General features: G+C 32.3%; 1 protein-coding gene across 2 annotated transcripts in view; it reads left to right on the forward strand.

Annotated features, from left to right (window-relative positions):
* LOC129743617 (beta-arrestin-2) overlaps positions 1-26,087 on the forward strand; it is a 214,303-nt gene that overhangs the window by 62,699 nt on the left and 125,517 nt on the right. For both annotated transcript variants that reach the window (XM_055735696.1, XM_055735695.1), the window contains exons 2-4: positions 6,356-6,791; positions 14,533-14,624; positions 14,827-14,969. In XM_055735696.1, coding sequence (XP_055591671.1) covers positions 6,700-6,791; positions 14,533-14,624; positions 14,827-14,969 — 327 coding nt within the window. In that variant the 5' untranslated portion in view covers positions 6,356-6,699. The remainder of the gene's footprint in view (positions 1-6,355; positions 6,792-14,532; positions 14,625-14,826; positions 14,970-26,087) is intronic.

Consider the following 26,087-nt stretch of genomic DNA (forward strand, 5'->3'; position numbering starts at 1 on the left):
ACTTTACGCTATATTATCAAGCTTTAGTTTATTTGAAGCAGTGTAAAATTTGGCAATCTATATTTTAAAACCCACTGGACGAAATTTTGCTAATTTAGTGTCTTTTAGCTATCGAAAGTGTTGTGTTAAATCTTGTAGCAAGTAGTATAACATTTAAATTATGCTTGTAAAGCCTAGTCCACACTAGGCATCATGAACTGCGATTTTTGTTATGAGACGAACTTTGTTGTCTGTTGTTGTTGTTGGAAACCTGAGACGGTCTCAGTGTCTCCCGAGGAAATTGGGAGACGCTGAGACCGTCTCAAGACGAACCGTCTCCTAGTGTGGACTACACAGCAAATTATTTTTTGCTGGAAACCAGCAAAATTTTGCTGGTTTTTGTCCCGCTGACTTTCCAGCAAAATTTCCAGCAATTTAAATTGCTGGAAAAAAACAGCAAACTTTAATGCTGGTTTCCAGCAATTCAAATTGCTGGAAAATCAGCAATCCAGGTTGCTGGAAACCAGCATTTCCTTCTAAACAACCAGCTATATTTAGTACCAAATGTATATTTCAATTCAAAATTAAATATTTAATACTGGCTGTGCATATAATAAGCAATGAAATCATTTTTTTTCAATTTTTTAATCAAGGATTTATTTACTATCAAGAAAATGATTTTTTTAATCCAACGCCGGTTCAGGGGTGGCAGTTTTATGCCGAAGTGTTGATCGTCCGCCACCTGAAAAAAAAAAAAAGTTTGATAAGTATCTTTCATGGAATATCTACCTGTCCAATATAAACTCACCCTTGACTTGATGTTTGGTTGCTAGAATATAGAGGAAAATAAAAATAATTATATTAATCTAACCAAATTTCGTAAAATAGAGTCTCACCTTGCTTCAGCGTACGAAAACAAACAGATTCCATCGACCAGAATGACCTAAGCTGTTAAACGACCGTTTAAATAAAATAAACAAACAGATTCCAATTTGACAACTCGATTGCTGATTTTCCAGCAAACTAGATCAATTGCTGGAAAGTCCAGCAATTTGAAAACCGATTGCTGGTTTTTCAGCAAAAATGACAAGAGCACAACCGAATGCTGAAAAATCCAGCAATTAGAAAACCGATTGCTGGTTTCCAGCAAAAATTTGGATTGCTGAACATTTCCAGCATTTTTTTTTGCTGGAAATTGAGGCAAAAATTTACTGTGTAGGCTTAACATAAAGCATTATCGCGGCAAGGAAAAAAACGAGAATTCTCCTTTTTAATCCGTAATGTGTGAAACAACATTATAGATATTCCGTCAGCATTATCGTTCAAAGTTAGGAATTAAAACTCTTAATTCTGAATATTGAAATTCGCACCTATATAAAATATTATTGTGATGATTGTTCCAATCTCGAGTAGAACAAATAAATGTATCTTTTTAGCAAGAAATTCACAATTGAACATAGCTAAAATAAATATTTTTAATTCTATTTAAATCGAAATTATAAACTTAGTTTTTTTATGGTGGCTCCAGAGAGTATGATGAAAACATTCAATAAAGAAACAAGAAAGAAGAATCTTATTTGTTTAATCTTCAAATAAAATAGAGGCTTAAAAGTATCAATTGATATTACTAATAAGGCTATATTTTATTCGAAGATTGAACAAATAAGATTCAACTTTTTTGTTCCTATATTGGATGTTTTCGTCATACTCTCTGGAGCCACCTTAGAAAAAAATAGTTTATCATTTCGATTTTAATAAAATTAAAAAAAAATTAAGTTGTGTTTCGTGATAATTCTTTAGATGTTAGTAAAGCTTTCCAGAATGTTTTCTGGAGAAATCCGGCCCGAGAAAATTCGAGCATTTAACCTAAAAACCTTGCCAAATCCGCACAATATCCGGGTAAATCCGACCAAATTTAGGGTTTCCTTATGACAATTCTGGAGAAAAGGTGGAATATAAAAACATAAAAAAATAAGTTTTATCGAGGCACATCAGCGGTGGGCGATCGTATTTAGTTGTGCAGTTTCAAAAAATGTTTGCAAGTTTATTTCGATGAAACAAGTTAAACAAATGTTGTTCTTTAATGATAAAGTCATAAATTATGTTAACAAAATTTGAGTTTTTAGATAAGATTTTACAAATGCTGTCAATAAATCTGAGCTTTTTCCTCATAATCGGGGTAACTGGGCCAGACAGGAGTTTTCTCAATTTTCCCTTTGAAAAATCGGGCAATCTGAAATGTTTAATTGAGAAGAGCTGCTGAAATAAGCTGAAATATTGTAATAATGGAAAGTATATAAATCTGATTTTGTAAGAACAAAAAGTGACTTTCGAAAGTTCAAAAACTCAATGTTTCGAAGTAAATGAGAAGGTACACTTAAATTAAGGTTGACAGATTTTTTCGCGCACGTATCCGGTCTATTTTGTCTATAAACCTGGCAAATCCGGGCATATGATTTCAGAATTTTCAATCTAGGAACCGGGCAAATCGGGGTAAAATCCTTAAAATAACTCAACAAAAATCAAGAAGAAAAACACTTCATTTTTTTTTCTTCGAAACGCTTCTGCAGATTTCAAAAAGTATTTTAGATTTTCAAAAAAAATAACCGGTATAACCATCACCGATAAACTTATATTGATTCTTTTTTTAAAAAATATCGTTTTAAGTCGCGACAACAAAAAAAGGAACTCTGTTTGATTCTTTTTTTTTTTATTTTGAATCTGAATTCTTATTTCGAAACTTGAGATTGATGACACTTTTCTTACAACAGGCTTAGAATTTATTTTGTTCAAAATTTTATCAGAGATACGCTAAGCTGATTCAAAACTCAAAATGAAATGTAAAGGAAATATTTCAAATGCATGGAAAACAACTTTGAAGAGTCCGACCAAAAAATCGAATGAATATGTTGAACAAATGACGATGGAATAAAATTAACTAATTTTCCGCTATTTTGAATTCGGAACACGAAAGTACACGTACACGTTTTTATTTTAACTATACTTCAAGTATTCATTTCATTTGAAAAAATATATAATAAAACTCAAGTTTTTTAGTTTGTGTTACTTATAAATTTGGAGATTTCACTGATAACCGAATTCTTCATTAGGAAAGAAATTTGAAAAAATACTAATCATAAGTGTATGAGTTTCCGAATCATATTTATAAGGAATTCATTAGAAAGAATCCAGAAGTAAAAAATAATCATCTTAAGCATGGTTTTGAAAATTTTGATTAAAATTTCAAATTTAAAGTATTCATCAATATATCTATACATTTTTGAGGCCGGACTGACAATTCTTAAATTATTGATTAAAAAAACAAATCCAGAATCCAGTACCTTGAGCTTAGACTTTAGATAAGCATTATAAAAAAGATATAATTTTAAAGTTTTCTAAAAAAAATAATTCCACCTAACATGAAATTTGAGTCAACTTCAGAAATTAAAATTTGAATTTGAATTCGAATTATGAATCCCAATTTGAAATTTAGTTTTGATTTATGGATCAGTAATTCAATCCCACATTTATTGTTCATGATCATATTTCAAATATCAGAAGACAGGGTTAATAGCAAAATTCAGAAAAAGGGCAGAAAAAAATAAACAAGTTTATTTTAAGAACTTCAACTTAAAATTTTCAGATCTCATGTGCGTTATGTCAAAGCAATATTTTACCAAATCCAAATCATGAAATTTTTTTTTATAAAAAGCGAAGTTGTTGCCAAAAACTGAGAAGAAGGTGGCAATATTCGACGAAATTTCGCAGAATATCAGAATTATTTTCTACTAAAACAAGTTTCTTGAAGATTTGCATATCAATTTGTTAATATTTTATTTTCTGTAAAATATCCCAACAAACATTCATACACATAAATGTCTTAATCTTCGGTGAAAAAAAAACGATGTACAGATTTCTTCATGTTATTAAAATCCGGAAAAAATCATAAAATATCTTACGGAAAACGGGAATAAACCGGGAATTTTAAATTGGAAACTCGCTGGCCACCATGTTTTGCCTGGAAATTGTTATTCCAGTGATCGAACATATTAAGAAATCAGTTCTATATGTTTTAACTATTTTTTGTAAATATTTTTTTGTAAAATTTTTATATCAATTATCAACTTTTTCTATAACCCCAGGGTATTTGATAAATGCAAAAAATCTACGAAGATTAACTACAGTCCCCCCACAATCATTAGTCACTTAACGTATCATTTCACCAAAAAATGTTCGTTCATTCGGGTGTTAGTGGACCAAACATAAAGCTTTGCATGAATTTCAGTCATTAAATATTCCCTCTTTGATTTCAAACATGATTTTGTTTCCAATTTTGTTGATAAATAAAATAATTTACCGAAACAATCAACGCTTTTCAAAACCACAATTATGGGTCAAAATTGAAGCTGGTAACAATTATTAGTCATATTGCCCACAATTATTAGTCACATAGAAGTCCATGGCAACACCCGAATATCAACATGAAAATAAACAAGTTTCTGGCAAACATTCAGGGGCATTCTTCGCTAGTATACGTTCAAGGGGCAATTGGATTGGGCTAGCAACCAAGAAATGTTTTGTTTTGCTTGCGAAAAAGTGACCCATGATTGTGTGGAACTTGGTGGATTCTGTAACAATTATGGGTCGCTTTTATTTTGCTAAATATTATTGAATTTTCGCATTTCATTCGCTTAGTTTTATTTGGAAATGTAAACTCTTCTTTTGTGCTTATATGGGACCAATTCATTTGGTTGGAACCTATGAAATACCCGAATAAGGAGCTTAACGGTTTAAGATGTCAACCTTATAAGATTGGAATTTTATGCGATAGTTCCACAGCTTATAGTTCACCTTTGATAAAAAGTATTCAAACAGCAATTTTACTGTTATCAAACGCACAAATAATATTTTTAATGCATTTTGATGATATTGTCGATTAACTAAAAATAATAATATGATATAATTTCTTTTGGTTTAGTAGATATCAGCAGTTCTAATGATCGGTGACTAATAATTTTGTGTGACCCATGATTGTGGGGGGACTGTATATTCAAAACAAAAATTTAAATAACTTCAATCGAAAGGCTACAACACAATTTGACATCCCTTAAAGGTTGCATTTTTTTTCTCCGATATTGATACATTTTTATACCGATTTCTGTTGCCTATAAATATGTTTTTTTACGTTTTTTTGCTATTTTTTTTTTTTCAAAATACACATTGATTTTTCTTGTACTAAGAATGAAGTGTATTGAATGACAGCGTCACCAAAACAGAGTGAAAAGTGGAAAATTCAATTGCCAACGATAACAAAATTTCATCTGCAGGTTAAGCGAGGCCACCATGAATAAAACTCCTGTTGACATTTATTGCATTCGACATACTTATTTATTTTTTGACATTCACTGGTCGCCATTTTCACTTCCGGAAGCCATTGCATTTTCAGAGAACGCAAAATAATGGCTTATTTATTTAGTGAAAAAAATGTTGCTGCTGCTAGGACTAGACTGTCAATAGAATGAAAAAGCGGCGATCGTTAGCCAAAAAAAACGAAACAACTGAAAAACAAACTATTTCCTCGCGCACAATTTTCCACCCAATAATGTTTAGCTATGGATATCGAACTGGAAAACAGCCTTTTTAACAGCCCCAGGGTGTGTGGGTGGGTTTTGGAAAATGAAATCAACAAAAGACCAACAGCAGCCGGGCCGAGACTTCACTGGAATCGCAAAATATAATGCTACTGATGGTGCTGCTCTCAATTTTCTTCCTTCTGATCCGATATGATGACTGGTGCTTCCCACTATCTCTGCTGTCTGTATTTTGCGATTCTGGTCCATAGCTTAGATGGAGTTGTTGTTTGTGTACAAATTGTTGGAAATGTTATGCTTCCCCTGCCTGGAATGCCGGGAATCAACATCGTCGACATGTTTTTCAATGGTCTTCCAGAAGCCATTATCGGACAGGGTTGCCAGATCTGTTTCAACGAAGTTTGCTTGGTTGTTTGTGTTTTTCTGTTTAATCAAATTTTTGAACAAATGTGTGTTACCTAACCAGACATTATTTTAAAAAAAATTGATGGAAAAGTCTGTTAATTTCTGGTCCCCCTACCCTTTCGATATCATCACCATCATCAGATTCGTGTTGTGCAAAGTGCTAACAATATCGTTTTTCCCATCAATGAAAACACGATCCGAAGACCATTCAGCTGAAAAAAAAAAAAAAAATCGGTGAAAAATGAAAAACAGATCTACATCCATCGGAGTTATTTGGCTTGGAATTTCAGCACGAAAAATATACCGAGGATGGGATTGTGGGCTTGAGGTGTGAATCAAAAATGCCAGAAATGTGAGAATTATTCTTTCATCATTTGCAGTCGTGCAGCGCGCAGTTACTTTTCCCGGCAGAATGAATAGGAAAACAAGTATAAAGTGTTATATCCTGTCAGATTGATACCGATTGGCAGAAAAAAGGGCCAAAACTGTGTGAAGTGAAAGTGAATCGTAAAAACTCCTCGAAAAACCGAGAGAAGAATCTGCATCAACAAGAGGAATAAAAAACCACTTCGGGGAATCCAAGGTTTGGGAAGCATTAAAATTCAATCAGTGGATCTGCCGAAGCCGAAGAGTGGAACAAAAGTAAGGCTGGATTTATCAGCAGGAACAGCAGCTACTGAAAGAAGATTGTGGCGGTAGGAAGAGGCTTCCACTGCAGGCAGGCATGAACCATCTTCCAGGATCGTCCCCGCGGTCTCCGGCGCCTTCGCCGGATCCGGATGTGGATGACGGCAGCTCCAAGAAGCAGGCCACCAGGTGAGTTCCGGTTTTCAGCATTTCGAAGCGCCATACGCGCAGACACACACACTTGATAAATTATGAATGAGGGTTTCGATACATCTTCAAAGTTAATCAAAGAACAATATTGGTTCTCCGGCTGTTTATGAATAAAAAGAGAAAACGGAGCTCCAAAAGATTTGCCTTAAACATGCATAAAAATCTTGAAAACCGTTTTGATTATGCCAATGTTTAAGAAAAAAAAATATCTTAACTCAAATTTTTCCAAATAAGAAATTGTTTCAAGCATTCAGATTCAAGATTTCAGAACATTTCAGGTCTGTATTTGGGATTCAGATTAAGAAAAATTATCTATATAACAAAAAGATTATGAGAATCATAATTCATGAAATTTCTCATGAATCGTTGACTGTAGACTCAAAATTCAATGTTAAAAAATGTTTTTGTCGTGTTCTGGCCCGAACAAATACTTCCAAGAAAAGTCGAAGGCTTTTAAAATGTGTTTCCTCCATTCTTTCATGGCTACTGTATTTGTGGACAACCTTAATCGAATGATAAATCTATTCCACCCCCATTCTTTCCTATGTTTCCTTATTCTGCTTTGCATCAAAGAATGGCCGTGTCAAGCTGAGCTAACCGCCAATTTACTCCGTTCTTTGTTGCTGCCTCTTTCGTTGATAAAAGCTTTTTGCATAATGTTGACAACGTCGACGTAAGAGAAAAAAAAACTGTTCTTCATGTGGTTCCATCATGTCTAGATCGGGATCTGGCCTGTGATATAGTGTGTAAGCTTTTAGGATGGCTTTTTTCAACGATATTTTTAAGTTTTTTTTCGTTTTCACGAAATCTGCTGCTTACAAGAATAAATTTGAATTCAAAATTTAACAAGCTTCATGGAATTCGAAATCGAAGCTTGGCAAACAGACTTTTTCTAAACACAGAAGTAAATCTGAGCTTTGAATGTACTGTATTACAATGAAACATGTTAGATGATTTCTAAATGAATGTGTACAGTATGGGCAAAAATATTTAGCAAATAATTCACTCTTTGGTGATTCAGAGTAGCCCAGAGTTTACTCCAAAGTTTAAACGCAAAACTTTAGAATATCAATTAAATTTTAAAATCATTTCTCAGAATTTAAGTTCTTAATGTTTTTTTACGATTGAAAGAATAAAATGCACAACCAAGATTTCGATATCAAATTGATTTTTGAAATTCGATTTAATATTCCAGCAAAAATTTTTCAGGAAAATATGAATTAGATTGAAGAATGAAAAAAGTAGCTCGGAATCTAGTCGAAGGGCTCTCAGAATCTAGAATTTTGTATTTGAATCACAAAAGCTATTAAAAATTTGAAAATTCAAGGAAATGGAAGAAGACAGCTTTCATTAAGATTACAGCTTCAAAAAGTTTCTATGGGGTTTGAGGCGGCAATATGTTTGTCAAAAACTGAACTTGACTTCACTTATTATTAACCTAATATTTGACTAAGATATACGGATTTTCAATCTCAATATCTATATATGATATTAATGTTATTTATCTCAAACATAAGGCAATTTCTTCGGTGGAGAGAACAAATTAAATATCATTTTTTTTATGGTGAACATAGTTTTTGTTAATTTAAAGTACAGCAAATGAATTCTTATTTGAAAGCTTTAATTTGAACTGTTTAATGTTTTTTACACTTATTAGATTTACGATAAAAATCAGTGAAAAATAAAAAAGGCTATTCAAAAAAGCTTTGCCCAAACTTTTTTCTCCTTTTGAGATTTGATTATGGGTTTAAAAAATTGAATGATAAGTTTCCAGGCACCTTGAAACACCTTTTTCAGGATTTCGGCAAAATTTAACTAAAAATTATCAAAAATGGTAATTTTTCAATCACTAAGACAGAAACAAATAACAAATTCTTCTTTTGATACCCCCCCCCCTCCTTTCGTAGTTTCCGGAAATCCCGATGAAGGGGGGGTGGGGGAATAAATAAAGTTTAAGGTATGTTATTGAAAAATTTGATAAATTCTTCAAAATTTAAACAGTTGAAAAAAAAATCAAACTTTAAAAAAAGGGAATTTAATCACATTTTTAATTCGATTTTTTTTTAATTTTCGATCTATCTCGAATTTTCGATTTTGTACAATGTAGATTGTATGCAAGTTTTTTGCATGTACGCTTTTGTTTAATTTGCTTCAATTTTTTGAAAATTTGGATTATTTATTATTAGAATCCACCCCCTCAAAACAAAAGAATAATTCAAATTTTTTCCAGGCCTATATAAAAAAGTTTTTGTTTTTTTCTAAATTAAATCAATTCGCAGGATTTATTAATCATTTAAAAAAAATGGTTCATCAAAATTATCGTTCAAACATCAATTACTCCAAGAAACGGGTTTCTACATGAATGAAACGTATCAAATCATCTTACTCAGTTTTTTCAAGACTTTCTCCTTTTAAAGTATCTAAAATAAGTGAAAACTATTTGTTTTTCTGTCAAAAATAACAGCTAATACTTTTTGAGGCACAATATTTACTAATGGTTCCTTTTTTAATTAAATATAGATTTTAAATGGTAATGCACCTTTTTTCATTTTTTTTCTCAAATCATTAGGAAATATTTCTTAACTTTTTCGCTTTTGATTTTAAAAACAGTTTTCACTGTATAATAAAATAAAATCTTCTTACAATCTACAATCTTAAATTTTGAAATTAGGCTCTTAGTACCAAAATTATATAGAAATATGAAAGTTAGTATCAATTAAATTCGCTTAAAAGATTTCGCGTTGAGCAATGACTTTTTATTTGAAATTCATTTGTTTGAAAGGGTGCCATGCGCAAACCCAATGAGACATACTATTGAGCACAGATCTATAAATTTTTCGAAAAGTTGTAGTTTTCTATTGAACATACATTCATACACTCTCCTTTACTCTTATAGGACATCAAATTATTTTTAAACGACATTCCTAAATTATTTGAGGTCCTATAAAAACTAAAGGAGCCTAAAAGTTTATTTAAAAATCGCTAAATTAATTTAACATATTGTAAACGGTATAAATAACGATTTATCTTCGCAGCTTTCGAAATCAAGTTTATTGAAAAAGTATTGAAAACATTGCTATTTTTTTAAAGTTAACCGAAAAAATGATCGATTATAATAATTAAAATATAAGGTGCTAAGCTCATTCTCTTCTTTAAATAAATAAAATTTCTTTTCCTCCATGCAATTTGTGAAGAATGCTGAAAATCCTGAAAATATATACAGTTTCAGTAATTGACTTATGTAGAGATCCATGTTCAGCTTCTCCTCTGTGTCAAATAATTTTTCACAGTTAAATGATCAATTAGTTCCTACAGTTTTTTACATTTTGTTTCCTTAAATATTTGGTGATCATAATTAAGTTCATTTGTCTTTGCCCGAAAATCTTTTCATAGAAATTATTTGTGAATTTATGTAAATGATGTTTTTTTGAATCACTTTTTTTTCTCATAAGAAATTTTGGCAACTGTTATTGATCTTCGCCTCAATCATTACACAGGCTTAATCAAAGTCTGGTTAGTGATTCGACGTTGGCATAGTATCGCGATTTGATAACATCATATTTTTTGTTGAAGAGATAGCCCACGGAGGCTATATTGTGTTATTCATTCTGAACACTATTATTCTTTAATACTACTAAGCTGCTTAATTTTTTATATTGAATACTATTTATCACGAGCGTGTACTTATGTATGTTGGTTCAACAGTTTTAATCATACAGCTTCAAGATATGGTCTATGAACGTCTAAAACTGCTATAATATATAATCTACCATGTTAATTGATGATCAAGATTCGATCTCAAGGCAGTTGGCATAGAACACAAAGACGCTATCCACTACGCTGAGACTTGCTGGCTAATAAGCCGCTAGGATGGTTTAAAACTTAAAAAAAGGTAAAATGATAGTTTTAGTTAAATTTTGGTAAATAAAATTCTGTCTGAACGAATTTTTCAAAAATCGGTATGAAATCGATATGTTTAGTCTAAAATCAGTATTCGATACATACCGATTCTTGGTCGAAACTTTCGTCATAAATCGATATACATAAATACCGGAAAATCGGTATGTGTATCGGGAATTCGTCGTTTATTGAGACAAACGAAGACCGAACGGCCGAGATCGCGATGAATAGAGACAGAGATTTTCAGGGCGAGATACGTAGAGAGAGTACGGGAGTACGCTGGCAGAGGGCTGCCAGTATACACTGATAAATAATATAGCGTAATATGTATACCACTAAAAATTATAAGGAGATTTGATAAATATTTAAGACTCCTCTTTTCTTCAGAAGCACGTATCTTTTTGAATAAAATTTCATGAGGAACAGTTTTGTATTTGCTATAGTTTTAATTTTTCAGCTAAAAAGCAGTCTTCTTTTACATTTTACAGAAATATAAACCAACTTGGTTCTCAAGTGACGAAAAAAAAATATAATTTTCAAGCACCGAAAAATAAGCTGTAATGATCGATTTATTTTCTTTATCTAAAATGTACACTCTGCTACATGATGTACACATTGTTCTTTAAAATTCGTTTTAACTTTAACGTGTTGACTCGAGGCGAACAGAGCACCATTGATCGGGGAACGAAGAGCATTTTCTGCAGCTAACTCTAATCGATGAAGTCAACTCAATTATGGAGCTACAGCTTGATTGATTTTATTTGACGATTTGGCCTAGTGGTAAAGTGTTGAAGAGGTAACTCAGAGGACATGAGCTCAAGGTCTAGACTATTTTTTTTATTTAACATTTATATTTATGATTGATTGTTTTGATTGTTGTCTAGTTCATGTATGGTAATGAAAATCGATTCCTCTTGAGTTACCTCTTTGACACCCTACCACTAGCTCTAAAGTTTAGTTTACTTCATCGATGTGAAAACCCTGCTAGATTCTACGGCAGAAAATACCAATCGTGCCTCGATTAATGGTGTTAATACTTTATACGGTGATTGATTTGATTGAACTTTTGGCAACGTTTTTAAATGCATTTTTCAACGTTACTATCATCTTTTAAAATTTCCAAACGGATACGAGATTAACTTCTTTAGTGCCTGAAAACGATCCAGTAAGGGATGCAATTTACTTATTATGAGTGTTTTGTATGGTTAAAAATGCGTTTATCTCTCCTAAGTATATTTCAATACTTTTTGGGACTTTTTTCAATCCCAAAAACTCGTAAATTTAAAAATCTTAAAAGGTACTAGCAAGGTCGTCCTTTTCACAACACGCTACCAAAATTGTGCATATCCAAACTTTAGTAATGTATCTATGGCCAAAATTAAATTCCCGCATTCTATATGATCATAGCTCTATGTTTGCTTTCCCGTCACTGGAATGAAGACTCGAACGCTCGGGCAAAATGATACAGGACCACTACATACAAACATTCAAGCGAAACAAGAGAAAGATTTTATAAGATTCTATTATGTGTTTTGAGCCTACTTTGTTGAATAACTGTACTGAATCAAAGCTTTCGAAAGATTTCCTTCAGTTCAACCACGGTATAAGAAAAGCTCAGATATCGGTATAGATTCGGTCAGATTCGGTATATTACTATCTTCTTCAGTGAGCGAATCAATCGAAAACGCTCACTGAAGAAGATAGTAAGTTGCTATCGTAATACCGGTATATGATCTTTTCTTATACAGTGGTTGAATTAAAGGGAATCTTTCGTTTCTCGATCCTCAAATTGAATCATCGCCGCTGTCGTTGACATTTTATCTCAATGGCGTTAGAACTCATGATTAGAATAAAGGCTGAATTTTTGGTGTATTAAAAATTATCGTTTTGCATCAAAATTTTTCACTCGAATTTGGTAAAAATCAGTTGAATGATGTTTGAGTGGTGCCAATTGATATATCAATTTATAAGGGATTCAGTTCTACAAAATGCTGTATCCATAAGGGAGAATGGGGATACTTTCGGAATGAGGTTTCCTCAGCTATGTCTCGTAATCGGATTGTCTTACATAAATCAAATGTTCTACAAAACTTTGCCAAATAGAACAAAACAATAAACTAGTAATCTAAAAAAAAAAAACTTATATTTTGAGTTACTGCGCTTTGTTTGAAAAATCTAACAAAACGTGACTTGAATATCTTTTTTTATCACTGCAACATTTTTCCTCACGAAAACATTATAATGAAAATATTTATTCCAGTATGTCAATCGTTAGAGTATAATATGAACTTCTTAATGTCATATTTTCAATGCAATAGTAAACTCTCGATTTAAAAAAAAAAAGTTTTCCAAAATGTATATTCCAGGTTCACATATCTCTTGAGTCCAAAAAATATATTTTTCTTCTGAATAGATCGTGATCATTGCTAAACATGAAATTATTAATATTTATCAAGTGACTAATATTTATCCTATAATTTCCTGATAAAAAGGTCTCAAAAAATGTTTCTTGTTAAAAATTTTGAAAATTGCGCCATTAAGTATGCAATGAGTATATGGTAGAAGACAATTTTTAAGAGTTCTTTTTGGCTGAAAGTTATAAACTGGGAAATGAGAACTAATATGGCCAAAAATGTCAATGGAACTTTTATCTTTAGATTTTACATTATTTTGCCAAAGCTTAGGGCATCCTAATTAATTGATTAAATCTCCTTTTACTTTCAAAATATCATAATTTTTTAGTCCCAATAAAACGTTTCTATTTCCTCTACGAGTTCATGTATCGATCTAACTTCTGTAGCATATGAATTTGAAATTACACGCTGTCAGAAAATGCAAAAGACGATAATTTGTCAAATTTTTCCAACAAGATATGATGGAAATAAGAAAAATGGATCAAGTATCCCCATTCTCCCCTAATTGTTATTGGCCTCTAGCACTTCATTTTTTTTTTTACACAAATCATGAATGATTTAAAAAAAAATCTACATAGAATTTGTTGAGTTGTTTATAATGAACTGAAAATTTGGGCATTTTTGTCCTTAAAAGTGTTTTAAGAATGTTTCAAAGGATCTTTAAAAAAGTTATTTAGCTGGCTTTCATTTTTTTTAGATTTTAGATGTTTCTAGATATTAAACTGATTGAAATTTTATTATTAATGCTGGTGTTGAACTTATATGCCTCATGCCAATTGTATTCTTTACGGGAAATACTTTAAATTAATATTTCAATAAAACTAAAATTTATTATTTTAATTTTTAAATCAATATGTGTGTAATTTTGATACTTGGCCTAAAAACTTCATTCGAATATAAAAAAAAAGAAATTCCATTTTAAAAAGATTTACTTAAAATTTAACGAAATTACACATTTGTTATAAGCTCCAAGCTAGGAGCTTTTGTTTCAATTAGATTTATAAGTTTTATGTGATAAGGGATTCAACGATTCCTAGTTATATCAGTTCGAGATTTGCATAGCAATTATTATTATGTACTGAATTTCAAGGAGTTTATTTCATAATCCTTTATAAACATTTAGAAAAAATCTATTTTTAAATTTGTCAGCTCCTAGGATTCTTACCCTAGAGATGCGAAATGTTATTATTATTTTTTATTAATCCATTAAGAAGGTTTCTTTAAATCAAGTTTTGTTCTACTGAACTTTTTTTTTCTCAAAGACTATTTCTAATGTATATTGACAAATAACTTAGTAAATTTGTTTTCAGAAATTCATTAACAGAATACCGTTGACTTATATTCAGATCAAACTAATGATTAAACAAAGATTTAAACTAACTTTTTTATATTTGTCTCGTTTCCAGGGTATTCAAGAAAAGTTCATCGAATGGTAAAATAACTGTGTACCTTGGAAAACGTGACTTCGTGGACCACATCTCGCATGTCGACCCAATCGGTAAGAAATCTGTCATATTTTCTCTTCAATTAATTGCCAGCCAGCATATTTGCCCTCCCAAAAAAACGAGAAAACAAACATCCGAGCGCAAGTGTAAATTTGAAACACCTTCTGTTACTGATGGTGGTCCTAATAATTCCCCGGCGCTCACTCCGTCATTTATCTTTTATTACTTTCATGGGCCACGAAACATAAAACGCAGACGGTGTGGTGCTGATAGATCCCGACTACGTGAAAGATCGTAAAGTTTTTGGCCACGTGCTGGCCGCGTTCCGATATGGCCGCGAGGATTTGGACGTGCTTGGGCTGACGTTCCGGAAAGACCTGTACCTGGCCTCAGAACAGGTAAGTTTGCTTGCAACGAACGCGGATTTTGCCTTAGAAGGTGACTCCAAGACTGTCTCCTTAAGACCGAAAAACAAGTGCTTTAATATCTGTTGTTTTGCCATTTACGCTGATGCTTGACGACCGACTGGTTGTTTTTGAAAGTTATTTCCGTTGCACCCGGGGGATAAACTTCCGGGATCATAAAACCATACCGCTAAATGTTGGCCACATAAATCTCCGTTGCTTTTGGGGGCGCAGCACAATTCCCAAAAGTGGAATGGTTGGCAGCTTACGCGCTTGAAATTTCCCGCCCACAAACGGAAACTGTTAGTAGTTGTAATACGTATCTCCAAGATGTATACCGCAAAAACTTTGGGAATTTTATACGGAATGAAAACTGCTATGCTATGATAGTGCTCATCCGAAAGTGCGGAAAGAAAACTTACTTCTCCGGAAATCGTTTGGTGGTTGACCTAAATTTCTTGGCTTCTTCTGGGTATTTCCGGGTGGGTTTTTTCGCTCATTATTTTTTCTTGTGAATGACGTCCAAGAAAACCAAGAGTGATGTTAGCTCCAAAATTCTTAATTTAGGGTTGTGTTCGAAAATTACAAATTGTTTCTACTCATCCCAAACATTTAATTTTTGAATTAACAATTGCGTATCTAGAACTTTGGATAAAATTACTCAAGTAAAAAATTGGAATTAGGCATAAAAATATTTAAATGTTGATTTTAAATAATATATATTTTGAGGCTTCAATTTTGAGTTCTGAACCTTGGATGCTCCATCCCGTTGTTTTCAATATTACTGTTAAGCTGAGATTTGTGATATCTCAGATCATTGTTGAAAGTTAAACAGTCAGAACTTCTTAATTCTGAAATATCGATTCCAACATTATTCAAACCACAATTTTGCTGAGGGATAGTTATTTGGTATTCCTGTTTCAGAGTTCAGAATATGTTTTTTTTCTCCATTACAGATGGCTGCAAAAAATAAATTAAGATTCGATTCACAAATTTCATCGGAATATTGAAATTTTAAGTTGAAATTGGTCTATTGCAATTGAGGCTATCAGCGCCAAAGGGGTATAAGTGACAAAATGGCCGATTTGGCGTTAATGATGCCAAACGATTCTCCACATTTCAAACTATATTTGAGGAATTTATCAGATTTTTAGAATTTTTTATACATTCTTTTACATTTGATAGAAAACTACATATACAATACATGGAAAATGGCCAAACACATAAATTAAAAAGCGTGTTTTCTCGAAATAAGCTTTTATGCACTTATACCCCTTTGGCTCCAAGGGCTTCAAATCAAGTTTTGTTGTGGTTATTTCTTCTTAATTTTTCATGTGGTTTTGTACAAATATTCACGTTATACATGATATATACGTCAAGACACTTAACTAAAAGCGTGAATAAAGTATGACGTGAATTTTTTAATTCTTAGAACGGTGACAAAGAAACAAAATAATAATTGCAATATTTTTAAAAGAATTGTGAAGAAAGCAAAAAACTGTAAAAACTAAAAATTTCCTCTTAAAATTCATAAAAAATATTTCAAAAATATCAAAATTTCAAATATACAAAAATTGTAGAAATGAGAACTTTGAACAAAAAAAAACAAAAATGATAGAATAAAAATTGAAGAACAATTAAACAAATGCAAAAAAAAAATAAATATCCCACTAATATAAAACTAGAAAAATAGAAAGTGGAAATTAAGGAAACTAATGAATAAAATCATAGAAGAAAAAAATGGAATGTAAAAGAAAACAATGATAAGTATTATTGAGATAAAAATTACCAAAAAGCTTTTAAACAGTTAAAAAAGAATGAAATTTATATAAAAAAAAAATGCATGAGTTAAAAACTCTTATAAAATCTAAATAATTAAAAAATTCAAAAATATATTGAAATAAAAATTAAAATAGAATAAATAAATTGAAAAAACGTTAAATTACAAAAATAAAACCAAAATCGAAATAATATAGTTACCACATTTATTGAAAAGGCTAACAAGAATCAATTTAAACTAAATCCGATAAAAATATATAAATTTATACAAAACATGAAATGATAGCTTGAATGGCCTTCTTATTTATTGTATAACGGTTACTAATCAGATTTAAAGAAGAAATTAACAAAAAAATAAAAAAAAAACAAGAAAACTCACTTTTATACGAGAGGTCCCATACAAAAAAGTGTATTTTTGAGACCTCCAGTATAAAAGGGTGGTAAAATTTTTTTTTCTGGTTTGCTTAATACTTTCGTTCAATATCCCTATTTTGGTGAAGAGGGCTCCCTTACAAATTTACTTAAAATACATAAAAACTGCTCATATATAAATTTCGCAGAAATTCATACAGAAACCTACGGTTGAAATAAAGAGTTTCCATTCAAAACTAATAGTAAAACAACATAATTCATACAATTTTCAAGCAATGTTCACCAAACTTAGCACACATGCAAATGTTGGCATGGCAAGATGGTTTATTGAAATGTATCCCTTTTTTTCTTTTTAATAAAGGGATGTGCCATACAAAACAGCGTATCTTATCGATAAAAACAACGACGTATTTCTGTAACACCATTACGTAAAAACAGGTGGTCAAAATGATGTGAATGTTGATACTCGACGGTTTTTTTTAAATAATTTTTAGATCATCTATCTTTGGTAATGGAAGAGAGGTGCTATCTTACAAAAACAAATTGAATTTTGTCAAGGCCCGAACAATATTCAGATGATTTATATAGAAATCGGTCGACAAATATGTTATACAGGATGACCCCTTCCTTTTTTCGAAACGGAGAGGAAGGGCGGTCTCAAACAAGAATCAATATAGTTTTCACAGAATTTATATAATTTTCATGTGATATTCATATGATTTGGTACATTTACAAGTTTTGACTTGACACGATGATATATTGTAAGATGTGATCTTCTCCATTTTTTTGACGGAAAAGTCAGGGTAAATAAAATTTCCGAGCAATTTCAATGAAAATTTATTAACATCCAAGTTATGTCTAAAAAGACGATTCACTGTATTGAATTACCCCTTCTACTTCTGGAAGAAGAAAATATTAAAATCATATTAATATTTAGAGGATCACTCAATGAAATTCGCAATTCAACTATGAGTGTGTTTTTATTATCAAAATCAATTTGTATCAAACTTGGGTTAAATTAGTTGGAAAAGCTTCATTTAGAATTTAAAATCACAAAATGAAATTGGAATGGAAAATCAATTGGGTATTGCCGATTTGTCTACAGTAGTTTTTTAATATTTGATTTCTTTGGCTTATAAGCCAGAAATCCAGGGATAGAATCCCGCAACCCTAAAATCTAGGTTAAGCAAATTTTGTAAGTCCACGGACGTTGAAATGAACACTAATACCACGAAATGTAACAATGTAACGAAAAATTGTAAACTCTACTGAGTATAAAAGAATGCAAAATATCTACGGAGTATAAACAGATACGCTGGTCCCTTTTTATATGGAATGGGTCTAAAACTTTCATAGAACATTTTATGAATCAAAATAACGCCAAGGGACATTTATTTCACCCATCCGTTCTCGAATTATTATACAAATTGTGAGAGTGACCTCCCTTGCACATTCCTATATCCCTAATGGGAGGAAGGGGGGTTTCATAACATCAGAAAAACACTTCTTGTATACAAATACGATTCCTATGGCTCCCTTCTCTATAAGTTCTCGAGATATTCAAAAAATGGATGACCCTCTCATCACTTTATACATATATCTACCTATATGATAAGGGGGTCTCAAACCATTGAAGAAACATTGCCCGTACATAAATATGCTCCCATGCAAATTCGGTTAAATTTTCTCGTTTTGTTATCGAAATATTAAAAAAAAATGTATGAGTGACCCTCTTCCCACTTTTTATCGTTCCACTGAATGGAGGGGAGGGTGTTAAAACACCGAAAAAAAACATTTCTTGTGCTCGAATGCCTTCTCATGCCAAATTTGGTTTCGTTTGCTATATTAGTTGTCAAGTTATGCTATAAAATTTGTATCGGAGTCCCTCTTCCAACCTATCTTCTACCTGGAAGGTGGAAGATCGGAAGATCAAACATTCCATGTATTTAAATACACTCCCATGCTAAATTCTGTTCCATTTGCTCGATTGTATGATTATTCCCAAGTCATATTTGGTTCCATTTGTTAGATAAGTTCTTGATTTATGTAAAACAATCGTATGTGTCGTCTTCCCTAACTGTATCCCCAATTGAAAGAGAAAGAAGTCTCAAAAAAGAAAATAACAATTTTACTTTTTTACAATTATCCAAATGCTTTCCTATGCCAAACTTGTTTCGATTTGCTCGATTGGTTCTCGAGTAAAAAATATAAAGGACCCCCCCCCCCCTCCCCCTCTCCTTCCAATCACCCCACTGGAAGAAGGCAGTAGTACCAAATATTTACAGAAACATTCCTTGTGCTCAAATTCCCCCCCAAGCCAAATTTTGTTCCATTTACTGGGTAAGTTCTCGTGTGATGAAAAATATTGTATGGGAGCACCCTTCACTCTTAAGATTTTCCGACTGTAAGAACGAAACTACCATAGACGCATTTCTCGTGATCAAATACCTTCCCACGCCAAATTTTGTTCCATTTGCTTGATTAGTTTTCCAGTTATACTGAAAATTGTAAAGATTAAAGAAGCTCCCTCTCCACTTTCTATTTCCTCACTGGAATATTCAAATATTCAAAGAACTATTTATCGTACCCAAATACCCTTCCAAGCCAAATTTGGTTTCATTTGATCGATTAGTTTTCAAGTTATGCAATAAAAAAGGTATGAAAGCCCCCCCCCCCCCTCTTCCCCTCTGGCTGTATCTCCACTGGAAGGAGGAAGGGGTCTGAAATAATCATAGAACCATTTTTCGTATTCCGCTACCCTCCCATGCCAAATTTGGTTCCATTAGCTTGATTAGTTCTAAAGTTCTGTACAATATTGTAAGGTTGGACCCTTCCCCCTTACTATCTCCCCATTCGAAGGAGGGAGGGGTACCAAATATTTTTAGAAACATTTCTCGTATCCAAGTTCCCACCCATGCCAAGTTTGGTTTGATTTGCTTGATCAGTTCTCGATTTATGAAGACTTATTACTTTTAAATGAAAGACCCCCTCCCCCTACCAGGAACAGGGAGGGGTCCCAAACTATTATAGGAACCTTCCCCGGCCTCCAATACTCTTATAGGCCAAGTTTCATGCAAATCGGTTCAGTAGTTTTCGAGTCTATAGGGAACAGACAGACAGAAATTCATTTTTATATATATAAGGCTATGATCATTTAGTATCCGGGCACTTTATTTCGGTGATAGCTACGTTATTAGAGCTCGGATATGCAAAACTTTAGCAGCGTTGTGTTGGTTGTGAAAAGTACTATTTTGCCTGGATAACTGAATGCAGACCCCTTAAATAATGCAATTAATCCATTTCCGTCAGTCAAAAAGTGTTGTGTGACTAGTAGACACCAAGTAAATAACTAATAGTGAACAGCTCCTTAGATTGCAATAGGTGCAACCGGTTTTTACGCAATGTGACAGATTTGAACTGATGGACGAAGAAATTTATGTTAAAACGGAATTTAAGAGATCAAATTTTTCGAGATGCCTACTCATGAAAAGGTTCCAACCAGATTCCAATTACTTTTTCCAGGTGAATTCCAGGTTTTACTTCTGTGGTAAAAATATTTGATCAATACATGACTGACACAAGTGTGCAAAGATTTAAAAGAGATTTTATGAAAAAGTAAGATTATTTCTTGAAAGCATCGATAAATTTTTTTTTATATATTTTTATATTAAACTAGCTGACCCGGTGTGCTTTGCTACATCTTTTAAAATCGAATGATATTTTCAGAATTTACTCAAATTTTTACTGTTTTGTTGGCATTATTTTAAATCAAATTATAACATAATTCATAAGCAACCGCTATAAAATGAGTGCTGCAGCTGGAGTTTCGGATGGCAATCCAAAATTAACTTAAACTTATATTCTGAATCTTGATTCATAAATTTGTGTTAAAGATCTGATAATTTTAATCTGTTTCTTTAAGCTTCGCCCTAAAAAAGAAGGGTCTCAAATAAATCATACGCAAATAATTCAACTGATAAAATATGGTTGTTTTTGCATGATATATTCTGGATTTATGCTAGAAAACTGATAAGAGAGCCCCCCCCCCCCCTGCTGAATGGAGGGCGATCTTTAATAACACTAGTTTACAGCATTTTTGAACTCAGTAAACTGAAGGTCATTTCCAATGTAAAATCGGGCGCTGAATCCGAAAATGAAATTCAAAAAAATCTCAGTAGAACCGTTTTTGAGTTATACTCCAAATATGAAATTTCGAAAAAATTAAAAAAGTTCTTGTACTTAGATTAAAATATCTCGGACGGCACAACAGTAATTTGAAATCTCTCTTTTGCATATTGAAGGTGAATAAGTTATCTATCGATCATCTGAACACTGTTTTTGCGTTTGACCAACAGTATTGTTGATATTAGAGACTTTATGAGAAAAAAAATTATAAAAAACGCATTTTTTTAGAAAAAATTTTGTTTCAACGAAAGTTTTAGACTCGATGGTAGCATTTAAAAATCTGATTTTCTTTTGCGCTTAAATATCAATTTAAAACAAAGATTTTAAGTGCTTATTTATCAAAATCGGTTGAAAATTGAAGAAGTTATGGCTACTTTACCATAACTGAAATTTTTGGAGTTTTTAATAATTTAACGAACCGCAGTACACTTATCATAGTATAGGAAGAATGGAACATGATAAATCTCACTCGCTCTAAGTCAAAATTATTCATTAGCTTACCAGAAAGTCACATGCCAAATTTCAGGAAGATCTGACCATAGGGAGGGGTTGCTTAAGTTTTAAACGTAAATAAAATTTTGAGGTATTTTGCCCGGAAGGAATGAAAAATACTGGTTTTTCATCAATAACTTTTTTCATCACTAGCTGATTGTTTTTAATGGTTGATTTTCTTAAAGCCTAAGTTGAGACAAATATTTCACCCATAGACTGTAACTCGATTGGATTTGAAACAGAAAAGTTATTGCGGGTCAAAGATTGTATTTTGGTCGAAAATTGTCGTATAAAATGCAATGCGTAAAAAGTACTCATTGCGTATTGGACAAAATTTGCGGCCTTTGAACCGCAATAACTTTTCTGTTTCTAATCCAATCGAGTTGCAGTCTTCGGGTGAAATATTTGTCTCAACTTAGGCTTTAAGATAATCAACCATAAAAAACAATCAGCTAGTGATGAAAAAAGTTATTGATGAAAAACCAGTATTTTTCGTTCCTTCCGGGCAAAATACCTCAAAATTTTATTCTCGTTTGAGACTTAAGCAACCCCTCCCTATGGTCAGATCTTCCTGAAATTTGGCATGTGACTTTCTGGTAAGCTAATGAATAATTTTGACTTAGAGCGAGTGAGATATATCATGTTCCATTCTTCCTATACTATGATAAGTGTACTGCGGTTCGTTAAATTATTAAAAACTCCAAAAATTTCAGTTATGGTAAAGTAGCCATAACTTCTTCAATTTTCAACCGATTTTGATAAATAAGCACTTAAAATCTTTGTTTTAAATTGATATTTAAGCGCAAAAGAAAATCAGATTTTTAAATGCTACCATCGAGTCTAAAACTTTCGTTGAAACAAAATTTTCTCTAAAAAAAATGCGTTTTTTATAATTTTTTTTCTCATAAAGTCACTAATATCAACAATACTGTTGGTCAAACGCAAAAACAGTGTTCAGATGATCGATAGATAACTTATTCACCTTCAATATGCAAAAGAGAGATTTCAAATTACTGTTGTGCCGTCCGAGATATTTTAATCTAAGTACAAGAACTTTTTTAATTATTTCGAAATTTCATATTTGGAGTATAACTCAAAAACGGTTCTACTGAGATTTTTTTGAATTTCATTTTCGGATTCAGCGCCCGATTTTACTTTAAAAATGTTGGTCAGTTAATCAAGTTCATGATTTTTTTTAAATTTTGTAAACTAGTGTAATCATTACCATTTTATTCATTCCCAAAAATCTTTTTGTACCAAATATTGTTAAATTGGTTGATAAGTTTTTAAGCTTTACAACAAAATTTATATGGAACCCCCTCCTTTTTTCTCCTCTCTACACTATAAAATGAAAGGGTTTATAATAATCGCAGAAACATATCTCGTAACCAAGAACCTTTCCATGCCATATTTGTATCCATTTGTTGGCTTCGTAAGCATAAATTGAGAACTAATGCTAACAAAATTGCATTGGGCTAACCTTCCTCCTCCCATGTACCTACTCACTGAATAGAGCATGGTGTGTCAGATAATCATAGAATCATACCAAAATGATTTTCCATGTTAAGTTTTGTCCATTTCTCTCCTCTTCCCTTCCTTTCTTCACAATTCTATCAACCCACTGCAAGAAAGGAATTGTTGGACGTAAAAGAATTTCTCGTATTAAAATACCATCCCATGCCAAATTTGGTTTTATTTGCGTTGTAAATTCTTGAGTTATGCATAAACTTGAAAGGAAGTACCATCCCCCTTCCGTTCTCCCCATTGAATGGAGGGGTGAGAACATAATATTCATAAAAGTATTTTTTGTTTATTTTATTTCATTTGCTCTATTAATTCTCGAGTTATGCAAAAAAAATGTATGGAAGCCCCCCTTTCCCCCATTTTATCTTTCCGTTGAAAAAAGGTGGCGCTTCAATTTATAATAGAAACATTTCTCGTATCCAAATACCCTCACATGCCAAATATGGTTCAATTTGCACGATCAGCTCTCCAGTTATACTGAAAATTGTAAGGGAGACCTCTTCTCCCCCTTTTCATCCACCTTTTTGAAGGTGTGAGGGATACGAAATATTCATAGAAGCATTTCTCGTACCCAAATATCATTCCATGCCAAATTTGGTTCCATTTGAATCAAGGGGTCTCAAACAATCATTAGAACATGTCACGTTCCCAAACATCCGCCCATGCCAAATTTGGTTCCGTTTGCTTGATTAGTTTTTGAGTTATGTAAAAAAATGAAAAGAGGGTCCCTCCCTCTTTATATCTCCCTACTGGAAAGAGGGGGGGGGGTCTCAAATAATCATCGAAATATTATTCGTATCCAAATACCTTCCCATGCCAAATTTGGTTCCATTTGCTTTATTAGTTTTTGAGTTATGTAAAAAAAATATGAAAGAGGCTCCTCCCCCTCTCAACTGCAAGGAAATAATCGTTGAATAATCATTGAAATATTTTTCATATCAAAATACCTTCCCATGCCAAATTTGTTTCCAATATCTTGATTAGTTTTCGAGTTATATGAAAAATTGAAAGGTAGCCCCCCTCCCCCCTTCCTATCACCCCACTGAGAGGAGGGTGGGGTATATGATATTCATTGAAATATTCCACGTTCCCAAATACCACCTCATGCCAAATATGATACTATTTGCTTGATGGGTTCTCGAGTTATGCAAAAAATTGTCTTTGATTTGGGAGGCCCCTCCCTCCCTTCCTGTTAGAGGGAGGGGTCCCAAACCAGAAAAGGAACCTTCCCCGGCCTCCATTACCCCCACCTGCCAAGTTTCACGTAAATCGGTTTAGTATTTTCCGAGTCTATAGGGAACAGACAAAAAGACAGACAGACAGAAATTCATTTATATATATATACTAGCTGACCCGTTGTGCTTTGCTACACCTTCCGGAAATAAATGTAATTTGTAAAAATTTATTCAAATTTAGATTTAAGAGAGCATTTTTTTAAATCAAACCTCATCATACTCTAGAACCAACAACTTTGAAATAAGAGCTGCAGCTGCAGTTCTGAATTGCAATTCAAAAATGGTATATATTATTTACTGAAACTTGATCTCTAAACTCGTTTTTCATAATCTGAAATTTGTACTCTGTACCCAAAAAAAACCTTTTTAAATATGGACCCTTCTTTGAAAAGCTCTTTATCTTAAATTTACATGGCAGCTCTCCCATCTTTTTCAATTTTGTCCCCCATTGCTGGAAGAAGGTAGGCAAATTTAACCGGCTCGATACCCAAACAGCACTTATTATGGTAATGAAAAAAATATTAAATTAGTTATGTATCAAATACAGTGTAAATTTCTTTTTTTTTATAAATTTACTATGGTATACATATAAATATTTAAAAAAAATCAGTTGCATCACTAAATAAGTTCTCAGCGTTTTTTTTTCATTTTCTCTTTGAAAGTCAAATATTCAAAAATTTAGGCAAAAACAAATTTCTAAGTTTACATTTGTCCCGTATATTGGGGCAAGTGTCAATGCAAAGCTTATTTATTAGTTCAAAGGGAATGACCTTCACTTACAAAGACATTTAAGAATTTTCAATATCCGCTGCAGTTTCAACATTTGGAATACCCCTTCTGGTCTTTCCAACATATTGAATCATTTTTAAGATGAATTTCTTAAAAGTTCGACGTTTGCCCTTGCCCCACCGTGTAAGCTGACAGAACTGAATATTGTTTTTAACACTTGAAGGGTAAACTAAAAATTTCTCTTAAAAATTTTGCGTCCAGTTGAATATCAGTTCTAAAGTCTCGCTTTTCAAAAACGAAGCGGATCAAAAGTCTCTTTTATGCAGCCATGTAACACAAAAACACTTTTCATGTTAAGTACGTACTTGAATTGGTATGTAAGCAAAAAGTACGATGGTTTTTTCAGAATTATTTAAAATAAAAAGCTCCTATTTTCATTTCTAAATTCGTTTCAGTTGTGTATTTGGGCCGAAGTAACAATTTCTAGAAGAAAACATAATTTTTAATTTTTTTTTAACAGAAAAAGTTGAACGTTTGAACATGTTCTAATGTTCCTTGAATGAAAAGTCGAATGCTACCTACATTAACACGAACTAAATATGGAAGTATTTTTGTAAATCTTTCAATTGGTTTTGATTCGATTGATGGAATACCAATCCGTGTTACATCTAGGCGTCATTTATTACCACGTACTGTGTACAAATCAAATAAGCAAGAAAAAAACACATCTAGGTTGCATATCGCCCCACGTGTTTGAGAAACAGGCGCCTTATTGTTAAATTTTCCAGCAATCAAT

Source organism: Uranotaenia lowii, chromosome 2 (genome assembly GCF_029784155.1).
Source record: "Uranotaenia lowii strain MFRU-FL chromosome 2, ASM2978415v1, whole genome shotgun sequence".
NCBI classification, from domain to species: Eukaryota; Metazoa; Arthropoda; class Insecta; order Diptera; family Culicidae; genus Uranotaenia; species Uranotaenia lowii.